Source organism: Amphiprion ocellaris, chromosome 21 (genome assembly GCF_022539595.1).
Source record: "Amphiprion ocellaris isolate individual 3 ecotype Okinawa chromosome 21, ASM2253959v1, whole genome shotgun sequence".
Lineage (NCBI taxonomy): Eukaryota > Metazoa > Chordata > Actinopteri > Pomacentridae > Amphiprion > Amphiprion ocellaris.
The window spans coordinates 26,760,602-26,779,951 of record NC_072786.1 but is presented as its reverse complement, the minus strand read 5'-3'; the positions used below and the strand labels follow the sequence as shown (position 1 = coordinate 26,779,951).

The 19,350-nt window shown below is 37.2% G+C and overlaps 1 protein-coding gene and 1 long non-coding RNA gene across 4 annotated transcripts; both read right to left on the bottom strand.

The window, feature by feature from the left end:
• Positions 1-392: 392 nt before the first annotated feature.
• Positions 393-18,687, bottom strand: echdc3 (enoyl CoA hydratase domain containing 3). Of its 3 annotated transcripts, none has more exons than XM_055006779.1 (7): positions 18,498-18,687; positions 16,951-17,072; positions 16,775-16,872; positions 8,484-8,555; positions 3,094-3,294; positions 2,661-2,839; positions 393-1,430 (listed from the first exon to the last, which is right to left on the bottom strand). In XM_055006779.1, the coding sequence occupies exons 1-7, from the start codon at positions 18,635-18,637 to the stop codon at positions 1,277-1,279; spliced, it is 966 nt and encodes a 321-aa protein (XP_054862754.1). In that variant the 5' UTR covers positions 18,638-18,687; the 3' UTR covers positions 393-1,276. The 3 variants fall into 3 exon arrangements, with proteins under 3 accessions (XP_054862754.1, XP_054862755.1, XP_054862756.1); XM_055006780.1 differs by having other exon boundaries at positions 8,493-8,555; XM_055006781.1 differs by lacking the exon at positions 8,484-8,555.
• LOC129347922 (uncharacterized) lies at positions 13,954-16,768 on the bottom strand. Its single transcript, XR_008600270.1, has 2 exons — positions 15,300-16,768; positions 13,954-14,369 (listed from the first exon to the last, which is right to left on the bottom strand). It is a non-coding gene; the product is annotated as an uncharacterized LOC129347922 (long non-coding RNA).
• Positions 18,688-19,350: the final 663 nt, after the last annotated feature.

Below are 19,350 nucleotides of genomic sequence, written 5' to 3'. Positions count from 1 at the left end.
ATATTGACAACATATAGACCTCTACAAACACCAGTTTTCATGGTCAATTTGTCAAATTAATAAAAATATTTACCACACATCAAATTCTACTGATGTTAAGAGGCCGTACACGTTGCTGAAATGTCAACTTAAGACTGTATTTTTAGTGGGAAACATCCATTTTTAGACACAAGAACTTCCTGAGGCCCAAACACCATCTTCATTTGATTATTTGGCACTTTTTATTCCACTTTCAAGGGCCAGTAATTAAAACTTTAGCCTCTACTGGAGCCAATCAGTCATCTGGAATTTCATGGCTGTGCGAGTTAGACCTTTAAAATGGCTTCCCAGGTTCTTCTGAGGGTGAAAATACAAAAATGCCCACATCTGAAAACATAAAAAATCTTTAAAAATAAACATAAACACAAGTTTTTATTTTACATTATTCCCTAATCCAAACAAGAATGCCGATGTACTAAATTTGCAAATTCAAAAATACCATTCTTAAAAATAAATATCGATTTTCGTACACCCAGATAAAAGAATCTTTTAAAAAATGGTGATGCTACATACATACCTCTTAATTTCTTACCGAGAAGCAATATAACAAAGCTCCATTAGTTTATTTTTTGTTTTAGTTTTTGATTGATTTTTATGGTTCTTTGTAATACTAGCAATCTGTAGATTTGCAGATTTATGTTACGAACATCAGTTTCATCATTTTTAAATAGTATCTGAGCCAAAACCCTTTAAAAGTAAAACAGAATACAGAAACCGGACTTTAAATCTATCAGGTTTATACAAAACTTTAGTTCAGTTCAGTCGGTTGGACACACCTTACCTGCAGTCCTGCATCTTCAAAGTGACCTTCTTTCCAACTTTTATATGCATATTTGACATTTTTATGCAAGAATCAAAGCAGAAAATAAACAGAACTTTTCAGTCATGCAATCTGTAACTAATTAATGCATGTAAGATTAGACTAATAGCAGCATTCTTTAGCATTATGAGTCAATTAGTGTACATCATCCACTGTCTGGAGTTTTCTCTTCTGCAGCTTTTAAGGCACATAATTGTTCAGCTACTTAAAAAGACCAAAAAAGGGCAAATCCCTGTGGAAGGTGAAGTCAACAGTTCATATTTCCGTCCTTGTGATTTCATAAATTACAAATATACATTTTTACAAGCAGCTAGTCCAATCATAGACTGGGGCTTTGGTGCTAATTTCTACACACCAGCGACTAAAAATCAGGATCATCACTAGATTATTTCAGGTTAATTAAAAAAATAAAATCCATCAGTCGTGGGCTTTTTCTACTTTGTGGCTCCACACTGGTTTGCGTTTCTCGATGAAGGCCCGGATGCCCTCCTGGCCGTCTGTCAGAGCCAGGTTGTCGACCATCACCTTGGAGGCGGTGGCGTACGCTGCATCCCGACCCTGAGCCATTTGTCTTTGGAAACAGGAAAACAACACGTGTAAATTAGAACCTTTGAAAAGTTTCACATGAGGAATCCTGATAATTATGGTAAATGTTTAGTACTTTGTACAGTTCTGATTTTATCTGTTACTCTTGCTAAATTTGTTGATCGAGAATGCAATTTGACAGTGATATCACCTTTTTTTTATTATCACCTACAGTAAAGCCCTACTCACACATAGGATACGCATCATTGATGCTTCATTAACCTGTTAAAGTGACGGCATTCTACCAGTCAGACGTTGGTTGTAGGCATTAAATAAACTCAGAGGAAATAGTCCTAAATAGGTGGGAGAAATCATTTAATAAACTCAGAGGAAATAGTCCTAAATAGCTGGGAGAAATCATTTCATAAACTCAGAGGAAATAGTCATAAATAGCTGGGAGTAATTCAATTCAATTCAATTCATTTCAATTTTATTTATATAGCGCCAATTACAGTCAAATTGTCTCGAGACGCTTTACAGAACCCATATGCCTGAACCCCCAGAGCAGCCCTAAGGAGACAGTGGCAGGAAAACACCCTTTTAACAGGGAAAAAAACCTCGAGCAGAACCCAGCTCTAATGTGGGGGAACCATCTGCTGCTGGCCAGGCAGGTTGAGAGGGACAGAAGAGGTAGAGATAGAGGGATAGAGGGATAGAGGGATAGAGGGGGAGGGGTAGAGAGGGGGAGGGGTAGAGGGGTAGAGAGGGGGAGGGATGGAAGAAGAGGTGGGACAAGGTACATATAACACACAAGCTAAACTTCAGTTAGTCAAAACCTGGAATAAAGTCATTACTGGTGAGTCTCATTGATCTGACCTGTTACAGACTCAACACAGTAAAGTTTGCAATAGATGTATAACTGTAGAGCAAAGTGAAGGAGAAAAGCGTTTTGTGATTTTCTAACAGTTTTTGGACCAATATTGGTGGTGAAATGTGGAAAAATGCTCCCTAAATCACTGAACACAACTCACAATGCGTTGCTTTAACATGACTATCTGTTAATGTGACTTCAGATTTGTCTTCCTAGGTCCAACTAGTGAGACTGCAGTCGCAACCTTTACATAAAAGTGAGCACAGTGTTCATTCAGACATTAAGGAGAGAGGATCAGTTACCATCAGATTAAAGGGAAGTAGTGAATGGGATGATTGTATGAAGTCGGGCTTTTGAGAACCACTGTGAAAGAGTTTGAAAAAGAGTCTCTGGATCAACTGTCACCTTTGGAAAGTGGCCTTGCCGAGAGCTACGACAGGTCGACTGGCCTGACAAACTCTCTTAGCGATGGATAAAGTTTCCTCTTCCAGTCGCTCCTCTGGCACCACCTTACTGACCAGACCGTGCAGCAAAGCATCATGGGCCGAGATGGGAGTCCCCGTGAACAACATCTCCATGGCAACCTGGTAAAAAGAAGCATGGCAGTGTGTAAACTGATTACAGCTTCTTAGGTGGCATTTTTCCCCAATAGCTTAGCCATAATGAATTCTTAACATCACCTAACATTGTGTGTAAGGACCCCTCACATTGGTTATTACTGGGCACGATATTTTACAGCTGAGAAATAAACTTTATGAAAAAAGTCAGCAGAGTGTAAGATACAAGTCAATATAATTTTTAAATATACGTCAGGTATCTGAGTGTCCTTTGGTCTTACCTTCCTCGGTACCGCCCGGCCGATGGCCACCGCCGGCGTCGAGCAGAACAAACCCACGTTGACACCCGGAGTGGCAAAGGTGGATTTCTCTGTTACCACGGCAACATCACAACTGGCAACCAGCTGGCAACCTGCCGCCGTGGCAACACCGTTGACCATAGCGATGACTGGAACAGGTACGTCCTGTATCAGAGTCATCACCTGAAGTACGAGACAAAAGCTATTAGTGAGCCAAGGAACGCGGAGCTATGTGACGATCGGTGTACGTCTGTCTGTCTATCCGTCTGTCTGTCCGTCTGTTACCAATATTACTCAAAAACGGACTAACAGATGTGGAAGAAATTTCCAGGAAAGGTCAGAAATGACTTAAGGACCAAGTGATTAGATTTTGGCAGTGATGCAGCTTATAGTCTGGATCCAGGGATTTGTTAAATATTTCTGTATCATTGCCAGATAGCAGCACAGCTTCACTGTAACCATGACAACAAGTGAACACTACATCAGCTGCCTGCTGATGATCACATGATTGTGATCCTACTACAAATCCACCACCGAGGACTTATCAGGACTTATCCACCAGAAATGATCCAAGGAACAACTGATTAAATTGTGGGGGTGTTTCTGAGTCCCATCAATTCCCGCCGCCTGCTACATATTTAGGTCACGTGATTCGGTATCTATACATAACGTACACATGCATAGCACACAATTGTGCTCAACACAAGGTCATTTTTTATTAAAGATGTCATCTGTCGGAAATGATACGACTGAGTAGCCTTGATGCTGCACTCTGAGTGGTTTTCTTGTTTATTCTGTAAGCATCATGAACTGTGTGAGATTCAGTTTATTCAAGCAGATAAAAAATAATAAAGAAAAAGCAAAAGGAATTGTCAGTTGTCACATTATCAGGATAAGAATGTTTTTTAACCTCCTGAACACTGAAACCTGCTGGTGAGTTTGAAAAGCATGTTATTCTGAAAAAAAAAAGGTATTAATTTCTTCATGAAAATAACCAAATATACACCATTTATTGGTGACAGAAAATGTAAAGACAGAAAGAATTGTCTGATTTTCAATTTTCTCACCATCTTTTGGCTAATCATGTGTGATTCCATTCCTCATTATAAACGATGCCTCTTTTCCGTCGCTGTAAGGTAGACAATGTGCTACAAGCCTAGTTTTATCAACAGTAGCTGTCTTTCAAGCTGCAGAAATAACATTGGTGTCAACAGGAGCCAGTTGAAGGCTGCAGTGATTCTGGTGACACTACAGTGTATCAGAGAGAAGCTATTGAATATTTGTGTCTCTCTTTGCTGTTGCAGCAGTTTTGCAATTTGCAGACGGTCCCTGTTCACTCCATAGACATCACTGTTATTCATGCAGCTTGAAAGACAACTACTGTTGATAAAACTGGGCTTGTAGCACATTGTCTACCTTACAACGGTGGGAAAGAGGCATCGTTTATGTTTTGACCAGTGTTGCCAACTCCTCAGTAAGGAAAGTAGCTATTGGCTGTCCTAAAAGTCACTAGAAGTCGCTAAATGATGTCATCGCCTAATTTGCATAATTTCCCGTTTGCATGTAATTGTAATCAACATTGTGGGAGAGACAAAAAGTGAGTTTAAAATACCCAAAATATGTTTCTGAACTAGAGGCTAAATGCAGTGATTTATTTTAGTGTGACAGTGAAGAAACATTTTCATTTCCATCCCGCTCTGTAAGCAGGACAGGATCTGCAGAGACTTTGATTCATCTGCCGTCTGGACATGGAGTGATGTGGGTCTCCTCTAATTAGACAGTGGGATGCTGCAGGTCACTAGACTGACCTCCTGTGCTTTGGAAGGGGAGGAGCTCACAGCGCCACCTGCTGCTCGTTGAGGACAGTAACTGCAGAAAGATCCCAGCTTTCATGTCAGACAGGGGCGGATCCAGATTAATTTTAGTGGGGGGCACAGGAGGGTACAACAGATATTTTGGGGGGGTTGTAAGAAAAAATTAAAGCTGCTACCGACCTCTCGCTTTTACAAAATATTTTTCATGTTTTTTTTTTTGGCTCTTTAACCCAATAGGAAAGCTGTATATGACCTTTTCATTTTGGACTGTTAACATTCAAATTATGATGGACTTGTTTCCTTGTTTATGTGAATTACAGCATCATTAGCTGCAACATCTGCCTGTTCTGTAAAACTGGTAGCTCAACGACAGCATCCTGAGGGCAATTAAGTGACAAATATTGTGCAAGAACAGCACTATTACAACCCTGTCAATTTCCACTTCTTAGAATGTTTACTGCCAATTATCACACATAAAACAAGAAATAATATTCTGTACTAATACTTCTGTACTAGCCAATACACAGTGAATAAATATTATCTGAAAGTCGGGTTATTGTTGTTTATCAGCACAATACAAAAAGATTCATGTTAGACATATTCCAGTTAAGACTAGAATATCATGATTTATGTAAATTTACCTCAATAATATGAATGTTCAGGTTAAGATTGTACAGTGATATTATGTAAGTTTAACTGATTAAATTTAATGACTCTGCACTACAATATTATTATTTAGATTTACATCATTATTATAATATTTAGGGTCAGACTCTACAGTATTGAGATTAAGAAATCAAATATTCTATAAAATGTAAATACACTGAACTCATTTGGATATATTTAAGTGAGACTCTACAATATTGTTTATGACACAAATCTATCTAAATCAACATTTTAATCATTTTTTACTCCAAACATTTACTGGACTGATTTAAATATTAAAATCCCTCCTTTCTAATCCTCTGCTGTACGTTCAAACCTGAGGCCTTAAATAGAAACACACAAGTATCTGATTGAAGGAACTTCTGCAGAGTCCTGGTTCCAGAACATGATGATAGAATTATAGACAAACTTTAACAAAAGCTGCCTGAGAGTTTACAGGTTTTTATGTTGGATTTCTTCAGAAATTTAATGAGTTATCAGCAAAAATCAAGTGTTCATTTGATGAACTTCATTTCCTAAAACATCCAGAATTGGAGCTCATATCTTTGTCAGCTGTAAAGTTTCTGCTCCTTCAAAGTTCACAACACAATGAATGAATTCCTAAATCACTCTCAATGCTGGAGAGCAATGTTCCCTGTAATGTTTCAGTCTGAGTGTGAGCAAACACACAAACTCCCTGAGCGTCCCTTGGACCACTGTGAGCAACATCAGACGTGTGCACTGTGGTCACACCAGCATCACATCCATTCAAGTTACATGGTTCATTAAAAGAATCAAATTACAGCATTTACATTTCTGTTAAAACACTTTGTCAACAGGAGCCAGTTGAAGGCTGCAGTGATTTTAGTGACACTACAATGTATAAGAGTGAAGTTATTGAATATTTGTCTCTCTTTACTGTTGCAGCGGTTTTGCAAATTGCAGACGGACCCTGTTCACTCCATAGACACCAATGTTATTCTGTAGCTTGAAAGACCGCTACTTTTGATAAAACTGGGCTTGTAGCACATTGTCTGCCTTGCAACAATGGGAAAGAGGCACCGTTTATGTTTTGACAACCTATATCTAATGAGTTATTGATGCTGGAAGCCTGAATCTGTGAATATCTTTCCAACTTTACTGAACTTGGGGCCACTACCACCTGAGGAGTGATATATTTAATTTTGAAAAAAGCATTTAGCCATACTTAAAGCTTTAAGTGCTTTATTAACACGGAACTAAAAATTTTGTATTGTTTTATTATCACAGGTTCTGTCTGAAAAGAGGTGGCATCATTTTAAACAGTGAAACCAAACTAATAAAATGTAATGACCAACCAGTGAGCAATACTGGATTCTGCAAAAACATAAACAGCTTTTTTTAAAATCTAAATCTTATCTTAACACAGTTAATGTATTAACTTATTTTTGTGTGTATGCATGTATTTATTGATTTATTTAGTACTGTTAACATAGAGTTCTGAGTGAATTTTTCTTAAGATAGGCAAAGGCCATTTATTTATTACATATAGACTGTTAAATGTTTATTAAAAACTAAAAAGCATTTTAAAAAAACAATTCAATTCAATTTTATTTATATAGCACCAATTACAGTCAAATTGTCTCGAGACGCTTTACAGAACCCATATGCCTGAACCCCCAGAGCAAGCCAAAAGGCGACAGTGGCAGGAAAACACCCTTTTAACAGGGAAAAAAACCTCGAGCAGAACCTGGATCCAATGTAATGTGGGGGAACCACCTGCTGCTGGCTGGGCGGGTTGACTTAGGCATTTATTGAGTCACTAAAATACTGTAGAGTACAGACCACATCAGCATGATTCTAAGCATCCTCTGGTAAATGAACAACCAGATACTGATGTCTCTCACCATATGGACTTCAGGAGATGATTAGATGATGATAAACTGTGACCTACTGGTTGGGTTCTCTCTGTTCTCATGTTTCTTACATGTTTGTCCCTGACAGCCGGGTCCTAATGTTTTTTGAGCAACACACCATACTATGACGTTTTTACAATGATGGTTCTACTATGGAACCAGTTTGACATGTTCAGGTGTTCTTTGTGTGAAAACTCAGAGATTTCAGGGATCAGAAGGTGGTTTTCAACTTTCTTTGTTAACTTTCTGCTTCAACTTTAAACTAAATTTCCTTCACTAACCCCGCCCTCTGGACTTCCAGGAAGCTGTGTTCCTATTGGCTGTCCAGGTGGCTGCTTGGTGTTATCAGGAACACCTGAGCAGCTCAGTGTCTTCCTGCTTTATTTAGCTGCAGACAAACATTTCCTCTGTTTCTCTTCACCACTGAACTGGGTTTGGCTCCATTGCTTTAGTTTGTTCTTTAGGCGTTAGCTTGGAGCTTCCAGCAGTAAAATAGTCTTTAATGTGTTTCTTGGTGTGTTTTTGGGCTTTGTACTGGATAGTTGTCTTGGTAAATGTGGTTCTTCAGCCACAGTTAGCACATGGTGCTACTGTGTGCAGTGATTAGTGGATTTGGTGCAGCTGAGTTGTGTCTTTATCTTGGCTGTAGTGAGTCTTTAGAGGTTTTTGGTCAGACACATTCTGTATTCTTGTTTGTGAACCAAGGTTGGTTGTCCAGAAGGTAAGAGTTCCTGTCCTGATTCTCTGTTCTCAGAGGTTCTCTGGTAGGCTGCAGGAGACTTTAGTGTTTGGGTTGTGCTAGTTTGGTTTTTGTACGGTTTCATTTGGACGACTATCTTGAGGCCCCTCCATGTGGTTTAGTGAGGTTTTCTGGAACCGTTCTACAAAGCAACCTGCAGCAGAAGAGACTTTGAGAGTTTTTAGGAAGTTCTGGAGACCAGACTTTAGAGCAGCAGAAACATTTGTCAGCAGTTTGAGCAGGAGAAGGTGAGCTTCAGAGTAGAAATGAGACAGAAACCTTTTTGACCCGTGTGGTGAGGTCCTGTACCAAGAGTTTGAGCAGGTTGTGAAGAGTCTGTAGTTCTTTGGTCTGAAAGCACAAGAAGACTCGACTCATTAAAGGAGAAAACAGGAGATATTGTTGGTTCTTCTGTCGCTCTGCAGTTTCCTTAGACTGAATATCAAGTTTATATGTTAAATGATTTCCCATGTGAGCCCAAGAAGACTTCAATAAACTCCCTCCATCCCCTGAACACAACACATTTTATTACCATGTTAAATCTTTTTTTAAAAAATATGTTATTGAGTTTTAATCATAGTTTTAGCATAGTTTTTTCTCTTTGCTTGTTTAGTTTTGTCATCTGTGTAAAAGGTGCTAAACAAATAAAGTTGAATTGATAAAGTGAATAATTGACTAACTCATGATTGTGACAACAGAAGTATTTTCATTGTGATTTAAGGGTTTATTTCATTTTTAAGGTTGGGGTTAAAATCTTGACAGAAAAACAAGATTAAAGAAATAAACTACATAACAAAAAGCAATTAAATCAAAGGAAAAAAAATAATACAGTAGAACTTTTAAAAAGTTTTATTATTAAAAAGATTTAAGAAATTTAAGATGTAATTTCTAATTAAACATTTAATTTTTTAATTAAATGTTTTGTCTTTTTAAAGGTTTAATGATCCAATTAAATGTTTTGCATTTTTAAAAATGTTTAATATTCTGCTTGTTTAATTGTATTTTTTAAATGTTTAATTACGGAAAATATTTTATCTGTAATTTTTAATATTTGTATTTTAAAAATTTTGTTTAATTTCATAATGACATGTATTGTATCTTGTTGAATTATCTCATTCAATATTTTGTCTGTTTAATAGAAAGCAAAACTAAACATTTAAGAAGAATCAAACTAAAGACAAAACATTTGAAAAGACATCAGTTAGACTTTAGAAGATCAAATTAAACAGAAGAGACAATAAAACGATCAAAAAGAGCAAAAACAGATAAAGTTCTTAAAGCGTTTTCTAGTCTGAAATGAAAACATGAAGTTGTTTCTTCAAACATTTCCTCTTTCTACGTTCTTGGTTTGATTGTAGACAGATTTACTAAGTGCTCATTTCAGAAAACTGCTTTCCAGATAAAGTCTACTAGTAATTGAAGGCATTTATCAAACTAATGTTACCTTCTGATCTCCACAAACTTTACTGTTCAGTGAAGAGAATCAAAGTTTGTTGAGGATTTCTAAAAAACCCACAGGTGAAGGTCTGAGAAGAACTCAGATGGATGATCTAAATGTGAAATCAAGACTCATGGTCACAAGTTTTAAGGCTTCTGTTAAACATAAAGTTCAAACTAACAGAGAAGTACTGAGAAACTTTTAAAATTTCAGTCCTCAGACTGTCTAAAGGTTCAAACTAACAGAGAAGTACTGAGAAACTTTTAAAACTTCAGTCCTCAGACTGTCTGAAGGTTCAAACTAACAGAGAACTACTGAGAAACATTTAGGTTTTCAGTCCTCAGACTGTCTGAAGGTTCAAACTAACAGAGAACTACTCAGGAACTTAGAGGACATCAGCCCTCAGACTGTCTGAAGGTTCAAACTAACAGAGAACTACTGTGGGACTTAGAAAATTTCAGCCCTCAGACTGTGTGAAAGCTCAGGTCCTGAGGACTCGGGAGGTGTGGAGGCTTTGGAAAGTCTTGGAACTGAGGGTTCCACCCTCCAGCAAAGGCTAAAGTCCAGCCTCCTGAGAAAAACGGTCGAGTCTAGACTCGAGTTAAAAAAAAAAACTCGAAAATGACAAAAAATAGATGATAAATGCGCAAAAAAAAGAAGAATTAGTATCTGAGCGAGTAGCTCAGGGGGATAAGAGGAGAGCCTACAGAGCGGGAGGTCGCAGGATCGAGACCCGCCAGCGGCAGTTTTCTTTCTTTGTCTTTGTCAGGATTTTGATAAAACTTAAGAAGTGTCTGGTCTTGAACCAGCGACCTGCAGCTCCATAGGCAAATCCTTAACTCACTGAGCTACAGATCAGATACAAAGAAATAAATTCGTCGTCCCTTTGGCATCGTAGTTCCTCAAGTGACCACATGGGCGGAGCCAAGGCGGAGTCTGGGTGGAGTCAGGGCGGAGAGTAGGCGGGGAGGTGGGAGGAGTAGAGGGGGTGGAGTCCGCCACCCACCTCCCCGCCTACTCTCCGCCCTGACTCCACCCAGACTCCCCCACCACCCACCACACCTTCCCCCGCCCGACGAGTTTTTCGAGTCTCCACGAGTTCTTCGAGTCTCCACGAGTTCTTCGAGTCTCCACAGGTTTTCCCGAGTTTCTGGAGTTTCCACCAGGTCCGAGGCAGAACAAGTTGTCATGAAGAGGTGTTGAAGTCGGCCAGGATGGACTGACTTTTTACAGAGACTAGAAGGAAGACGACTAGAAGAGCAGGTCTTTAACCACCATCCATAAAATCCATGGAGTCGCTCCAGAGAAATGAAGGGAGGTCAACTTTTATCAACCTCCATCTAGATGTTCAACTTGATATCTTTACTTTGACATTTTTAGTCCCACAAACCTTTAGTATCACATTTTATTATCATTTATTAGGACTTTCATGGAATCCACCAGCAGATTTAGTTTTTCTTGACAAACTTTATTCTTGTCATTGTGGGACTGCAGTATTTAAAACTGTTCCTTCTATTTGACCTCATGTTTATTAGTTTTAGTGGAGAAACTTATTTTAATTGTCCATTAGTCTCTTAAAAACCAAATATAAATTGGATTAGTCAAGAGCTTTAAATTTCTTACTTTGTCATATTTTAAGTATGACAAAAAAATATAAAAATAAAGTGTCTTGAGACAATTTGACCTGTAACTGGCATTATATAAATAAAATAGAATTTAAATTGTATGTATCTTGTAATGTTGGAGTAATTCAGCCATATATGTTGGAAAACACATTTTCTTTGTCCATTAATCTGTTGATTGTTTTCTCCACTAATTCATTTCTTGTTTTAGTTTATAAAATGTTAAACCCAAATATATTCAGTTTACTCTCATAAAAACCAAAAAGATTTACATTCATGATGCAGGAATCAGGCAGTTTTTCACTTTTTATCTTAGTTTAGTCAGAAAGATAGTTTGGGGGCCGAGTGTCAGAAAACATTTAGAAGCCAACATCAACAAAACACTCAACAAAGATTTGAACATCATTAAAGGGAAATCCAACTTTTGCATGACAATGTCTAATTAAAGGACATTTATTTCCAACGTAAATGTGTGATATTCATCCTCTGGAGCTTTCTCTTTACATCGTCTTCCACCTGGACTGGTTTGGTCGGGAGCATGTGCAACAAACATTTGAAAAACTGCACTTTAACATCAATGAATGACACTGAAGTTTAATCTCTACATAAATGAGACTGAGTCTGGATGTGCTGCTCTGTCACTAACTCCTAAGTTTAGGGAAAGTTCAAACAAAAGAGGACAGTTCAGATCAGACTTGAGAATAAGCTTATTTTGAACAAACATCTCAGACTTTCTGAGCTTCAGCACCTTTAGCAAGATATTTTAACAACAAGCAACTCAAGAGATCCAGAAGTTGGAGAGAGTTGGCTTTAGCTGAGCCAAAGAACATGTGGGACGCTAACCTAGCAAACATTTCAGACTTTTCTCTGTGAATTCTGAGAAATAATTTCCTATTTAATGACAGAGCTACACATCTTAACTCAGTCTCATTAAAACACACTCTAATTCAGTGTCATCCATCCACATTAAAGTGCAGTTACCCAAAATGTTTGTTGCATGAGCTCCAACAAAACCTGTCCAGGTAGAAGGCCACTTTGACAAACAGGAAGTGGAAGATTCCAAGCAGATTTGTAGAAGGGGGAACCGGACTGTACTAAGTGTGGTTGAGTATAGAGGGGTGTTTTGTGGGTTTTTAAGGCTGATAATGATTATTAGTGAAACATTTGGAGTAGATATTCATTTGTAGTAAATGAAAATATTTAAAATCTTGGAGTTAAACTTAGAAGAACACAAACTCTAACAGAAAACTTTGTTGATACGTTTTTGTTTTGTTTACAGATGTTAAGAGTTTTATTCGTGACAGATAACCAATCAAATCACTCCAGAAGACAGAGCGACCACAGGTAGATAAAGGTTCAGAGCAAAAGTAGTGCCATTTTTAAATGTATTTATTACCATAAATCATTCATCATGACTCAGAGAGAGGAGCAGCTGGGCGACAAAGAATGGTCACATCCCCAGAGCACCTTTGTAACTTACTGGAACTTAATATGTCTGTCCCATGTATAGATATTGGTATCTGTGAAATATTAGCTGAGTATGTCAAATACTTTTAGATTTTTTTAAGTGGACCGTAGACCTAGTTTCAGTATTTTTTTTTCTCATTCAAATTTGAGGCTATATATATTATATATAATATCTCAAGAATAATTCAAGATAAAAGCCTGAAATTTTCATTTATTTGTCTTGCTAACATAAGCATATCCGACTGCTATTAAATACAGCAGTGGAAAAAAGTTTTTGGACACCTCATACATTTGTGAAATATTGCATTAAGAATCCCTCTGAGGTCTTCAAATGCAATTTCTATTAGTTCAGTCACAGCCATAATACGAAACAAATCCTAAAAAAGTCAATAAAAACTTGAAATTCATTGGTTCCTTAAAAATAAGAAATTTTGAGTATTGGGTCATTTTGGTAGAATTTAGTTTTGTTAGTCATGGAAACAATAAACAAAAAAAGCATCATTTGTGTCTGTCTAATGCAGTCACACCTTTTGAAACACAAAAAACTTTCCAACAAATATTTCACGATAATATTTGAGATTGTGGAAAATTTTCAAGGTGCCTGAAAACTTTTTTCCACCACTGTATCTGTTAAAGCATGAAAATTTGCCATTGGAAAAATGCCACTATCTCCAGAACGATATATGTGGTCGTGGTTCCATCATGCCAATGTCATGGTAATGACTGGATGCAGGGCTAATTTACAAAGAAATTACACAAAACATGTCAGGTTTCGAAGACTGGACTTTTCATAGACCACTTCATTTTTTTCATATTTCAACTCACCCATAATCTGAGATTATTGATCTACTTGTTCAGTATTATAGATTCTTCATCATTGTTCTGAGATAGTGTCATTCAAACAATCTCAAATTTCAATGTGCAAAAAAAAATGCCTGTTGAAGTAGGTTGACAGTGACAGCCAATTTAAAAATATTTTTTGCTCTGACAGTATTTGGAATACTATATATATATATATATATATATATATATATATATATATATATATATATATACATACACTGTCAGCCTATAAATAAATAAATATATATATATATATATATATATATATATATATATATATATATATATATATATATATATTTATAGGCTGCTGTTTTGTAATATTGCAACAGATTTTCATCCCATTCACCAGTGAGAAAATAAAGTCAGTACAGTCCAGTTCATTTTTAACTCCTGCTTTAATGCTGTGATTGCATGTATTGTTCACCAGAAATATTCTTAACTTCAGATACTTTAAATGTATGGCAGAAACACGCATACTTCAGCCAGATAACCTGTCAGGTGAGTTGGGAGAACAGGTAGGGGAGGGAATCCAAAAGTGCACTTAGTTTTGTCAGTCAAGTAAAACTAACTAGAGAACAACACCTAACATATCTTGACTGGCAAGTGCAAATACAGGCCAGGATATCAGTCTTAAATGATGTGTGGTCCTTGTAATGTCCTGGGAATGTAAGGTCTCATAGCAGGTGGAGGCTGTCAGGTATCTGCCATTCACTACTTCTGAGGAGAGAGTTCTTGGTAGAGTCTCCCATCCAGTCCAGAATTTCACCAGACTGGTCAGTTCAGACGGTGTTGCTATGGAGTGGATTAAAATTGATTAAATAAATGGCTACAACAAATTATCAAAAACAATCTAGGGTACACATACTAAACAGGAAACAGTTGAAAAAATGGGCTGCATTTATCTATCATTGCACAATAACTCTTGATATAGCTGCTGTGAAAGAATGGTGGGCTATGAACAGAGCAGTCTAGGGCAGTTCATTTCAAGCTATTCGCTCACAGTTGGAACTACTTTGACTGCACAGTTTAAAACCTTTCAAGATCAGGAATAATTTAAAATGAATCAAACCAGGACATTAACTTGAGCAGAAAACACACAATAAACAAAGTGTTACCTAGACTAATTCAGGTTGCTAGGTGACCAGTTTCTTTACACTGCTCTGTGATTTAACTGCATTTTCGGGCGCATAAATCACACTTCCACCCATTTGTGCGTTTATAAAATTGTTACTCAACTACCCAGCTGCAGAACGTGCTGTCTGTATGACCTTATTACTGTGCTAGCGCGGCTAGCGCTGTATTAGCGTGGCTAGCGCTGTATTAGCGTCGCTAGCGCTGTATTAGCGCGGCTAGCGCTGTATTAGCGCGGCTAGCGCTGTATTAGCGCGGCTAGCGCTGTATTAGCGTCGCTAGCGCTGTATTAGCGCGGCTAGCGCGGCTAACGCTGTATTAGCGTCGCTAGCGCTGTATTAGCGCGGCTAGCGCGGCTAACGCTGTATTAGCGTCGCTAGCGCTGTATTAGCGCGGCTAGCGCGGCTAACGCTGTATTAGCGTCGCTAGCGCTGTATTAGCGCGGCTAGCGCGGCTAGCGCTGTATTAGCGTCGCTAGCGCTGTATTAGCGCGGCTAACGCTGTGCTAGCGCAGCTAACGGCATGCATTACAGCTTACTGACTCTCACAAAAACAAACCACATACAGGACAAAAAGGATTAATACACTCACTGAAGCGCCGTCGTTCATGCTGGTAGCTGTGGTTGACCCCGGTCTTGTGAGGTGAACCGTCTGCGTCACATGACCGGAGGAGCGCCACGTGATTGGCTGGGCGTTGGTTCGATTTTGGCCAGGATCGATTGTTTACGCCTGAGTCCCCCGGATGTGAACAGCGAATTTTTTGACAGTGAATTTTGAACATTGAATTTTTTGATGGCGAATTTTGAACATTGAATTTTTTGATGGTGAATCTTGAAGACATTGAATTTTTAACTGGTTTTTAGAATTTTGATGAGCTAAATTCAGGCATAAAAAATTCACATACGTAATTTTGATGCAAAAAAAATTCAAAGTAAGAAATTCAGCAGCTTTTAAAATTCAGAATCTGATGAGTCTGATTTGCTTCCATACATATCCAGCCTTCTTCCTCTCATAAGCTGCTTCCACTGAATTTTCCTACAGGGCTGTTAACTCAATAAAATTCACAGTCTTTTCCTTCACAGACCACACAGCAATGTCTGGCCTCAGATTAGTTCACACTATTTCTTTGGGAACAACAAGCTTTCATCAAGCTTTAAATCTACCTGCATTTCCCATCACCAGCTCCTACCAGGCGACTCCTGCCTCCTTCCTGACTTAAAGGCCCTCATCCTTCTCCTCCTCTCCAACTAATTTCACCACTAACCTCTCCTTACTAGAACCTCCAGAATTCACCTGCTTTCTCCTCTCTTCAGTTCCTGCAGCTAAGCTTCTCAGCATTCTCAGCCTCCATGTATAAGCTAATTATGCAACCAGACAAAATATGCTGTAAGCTTGCAGTACCTGAGCACAGCGGACATGATTGGTCACCATCTACCCAGAGTCTTAGGTTCTGAGGGGCTGGAAACACATCGTATGTTGCCCCTATTAGAAATTTAATATGACTTTCTTCCATAGTCCACAGGTCCCTCCAGCTAAGCTTCCTCTTCTCAACACCTTCTCGGTTCAACCACTGCCCCTGTTTGGCCTGACCAGCTGCCTTTGCCCCCCTTAGCACTTCCTCTTGTCTACGCATCTGTTCCACTAGAGGAAGGGACGTGCAGAATATTCAGATAGTCTGTCCAACTGTGGGGGGGGGGGTCTAAATATTTGGACCTCAAAATTAATAATCAGATACCACCATAACAACCAGATATTCGAATATTCAGGTCTAGCAGTAGTAATTTCCTCAAAAAAAAAAGTATGAAAATGTCCCTTTAATTTCCAGATTATGAAATAATAATAATGCAGTGAAAAATCTTTCTTTGATCTGGGTTGTTTTTCTTTGTTTCATCTAATGTCATACTGAACATATGTGGCTTTTCGACTGCTGATCTGACTAAATAAACTGTTTAAAGACATTTTTATTCAAGCGCTTCTTAATAAAAATCCCAGACTCACACAGTAAATATTAATAAAAGGCTGATAGAGTTCTCGACTTGCTGCATGAAGACAGAAACTCAACGAACCTCTGCACAGGTATGAAACACCTTAGTGTGATAGTCTCGGCCCTGAGCCGACGTCAGCTCCTTCAGGTCGTGTCCGGAGGAAAACACTGGACCTCTGGCTGGAAAAACAACATCACAAAGTTAAACCAGCACCTTTTCAACAATATATTTCACTCATACACTTGATAAAAACCCACCTGATATGATAATAACTCTGAGATCATCACTGTTGAGATCAGTCACAATGTTTTCTCTGAGAGACTCCAGCATGGACAGAGACAGAGCGTTCCTCTTCCTGGGGTTGTTCAATATTATTCTCCTGGAAGACAAGAAAAAAAGCTGATTTTTCCAACTAATTTGAGCACTGCAGTTTGTTACATTAATTCTCTATTAAGCTGTTTTTTACGTGAGTGTTTTATGGTGTTTAATGCAACCAGAAATTAACCACGTTTCTGCACTTCTGTTTAAAGAACAGTGACTCAGCATTTACAAGACACAGCAGAAAAACCACAGGAAAGAAGGAAACAGAAATAAAATATCACTGCAGAACAATAATGACACTTTAATCTTCATCAGAGGAATATGAAATTCTCATTTAACTTGTTTAACCTGTTTTTGGATCCATCATGCTCCACTTTTTTACTCTTAATCCAAATTGTTAAAAAAAAAACAAGTGGTTTAATTCTCCTTTCATTGCTATTGATATGAAGGAATAATAATAATCTTATTTTTTTAATAGGACTTCAAAAAAATAGGATTTATAAAGTGCTTTGACAGCTGAAAAACAACAGACACAGAAATGCAAAATACAATATCAGTATAATCATACAATATGCATGATACAATATAAATAATTTAGATAATATACAATATTTTTTTTTATTTATTTCCACAGTGAGGGATCAGTAAAGTTGATCTTGTGTCAATATTAGTTAAATCACTGCTTTTTAAATACATTTCAAGTAACAGCATCGTCCCTGAAAGGAAATTTTAAGCAATAAACTCTTCATTTCCTGCATTCTGGTGAATTTTTCTGCACCAATTTGTGCCTTTTATGCATCGATTTATGGTGGAAATGTTTTTATTTATGTAAAACAACACACAAAATGTAGGCATCACGTGTAAAATATTCTTTTTGTATTTATTAGGGGACACAAATGCCCATTATTTACATTTTGAAGGGGACGCCTACTATATCTGGGGCTAACTTGAACTATTTCACATAGTGTTCAATGTTAATGTATCATATTTTACAGATGATCCCTGGTTTGTATGTGAAATTTAACTTTGATATCAATACCAGGTAGTAAAGTGGGAGTTAAAGTAGTACCATGTGGAAATACTCAAGTGCAGTGCCTCAAAATTAAAATCATATTTATTTACACCTTTGCATGTTGTGTTTCTCCACATTAAAGTCCAGTATAAGTAGAATTCCTCATGCACATTGTTTGTTATGCTGTTTTGGTGCATGTTTTTTACTCACAGAGATGAATCATGTAAAAGCTTTTTCTCCATTGGCTCTCAAGCTAACGAGGAAAAAAATATCCACATTTTGTCATTTTATTATGAAAACGTGCATTTTACATTAATAATATTTACGCCGAATTTACCTTTAGACCCTGATAGATGTGTTGAAGTATTGAAAGTTCTGCTGTTACACTCCGCTGTACATAAAATCATTTTTTCATTCAGAATTAGACAGTTTCTAAGTGAGGTTCCGGGGTCCACTGTGTATTTACTGCACCTGATTCCGTCTTGTTGTTGTTTCACCGTCAGCGGCTCCGGTTCGGTCTGAGAGAAACACCGAGAACCGGACAGCAGCGCCGTTGTTTTCCTGCTGAGCCGAAACAAACCGACACCTCTGGACAGAAAACTAGCAGCCATGTTCTCCGGTTTACCTCACATTCACCTTCCCGCTCTCACTTCCGGGTATGGCGACGTCAACGGCACGTAGGGAACGTAAGGACGTAACAAAGAGTCATAACAAAAATTTTAAAAAATAGGTTAAAAAAGTATGTAAATAGGTGAGCAAATAAATAAGAAACTATATAAATAAATAAAACAAAAGACGTATTATTATTATTATTATTATTATTATTATTATTATTATTATAATATTGCTGTTGTTGCTGTTATTTTCATTATTCTTATTAATAACATACAATAATTATTTTACTATCATCAGATTGAATTTATAGTTTTATTTATGTGTTTTCTATTATTATTATTGTTAATATTTAAAAATAATAATATATCATAATATTATTGTTATATATTTTAATTTTATTATATATAATTATTATTATTGTAGCAGTAATAATTGTTTTTAACATTATCATTATTATTATTATTATATCATTATTAGCATTTGTTTTTAGTATTTTTGTGCAATTCTGTTCTAATTTGTCTATTTAATAATGATTAATGAATATAACTATTATTATTATTATTATTATTATTATTATTATTATTATTATTATTATTATTATTATTATTATTATTATTATTATATTTTTCAGAATTTTCATGTAATTCTATGTTGTTTATTTGTCTGTTTATACATTTGGTCTATTTTGTCTGTCTTTTATCATTTACAA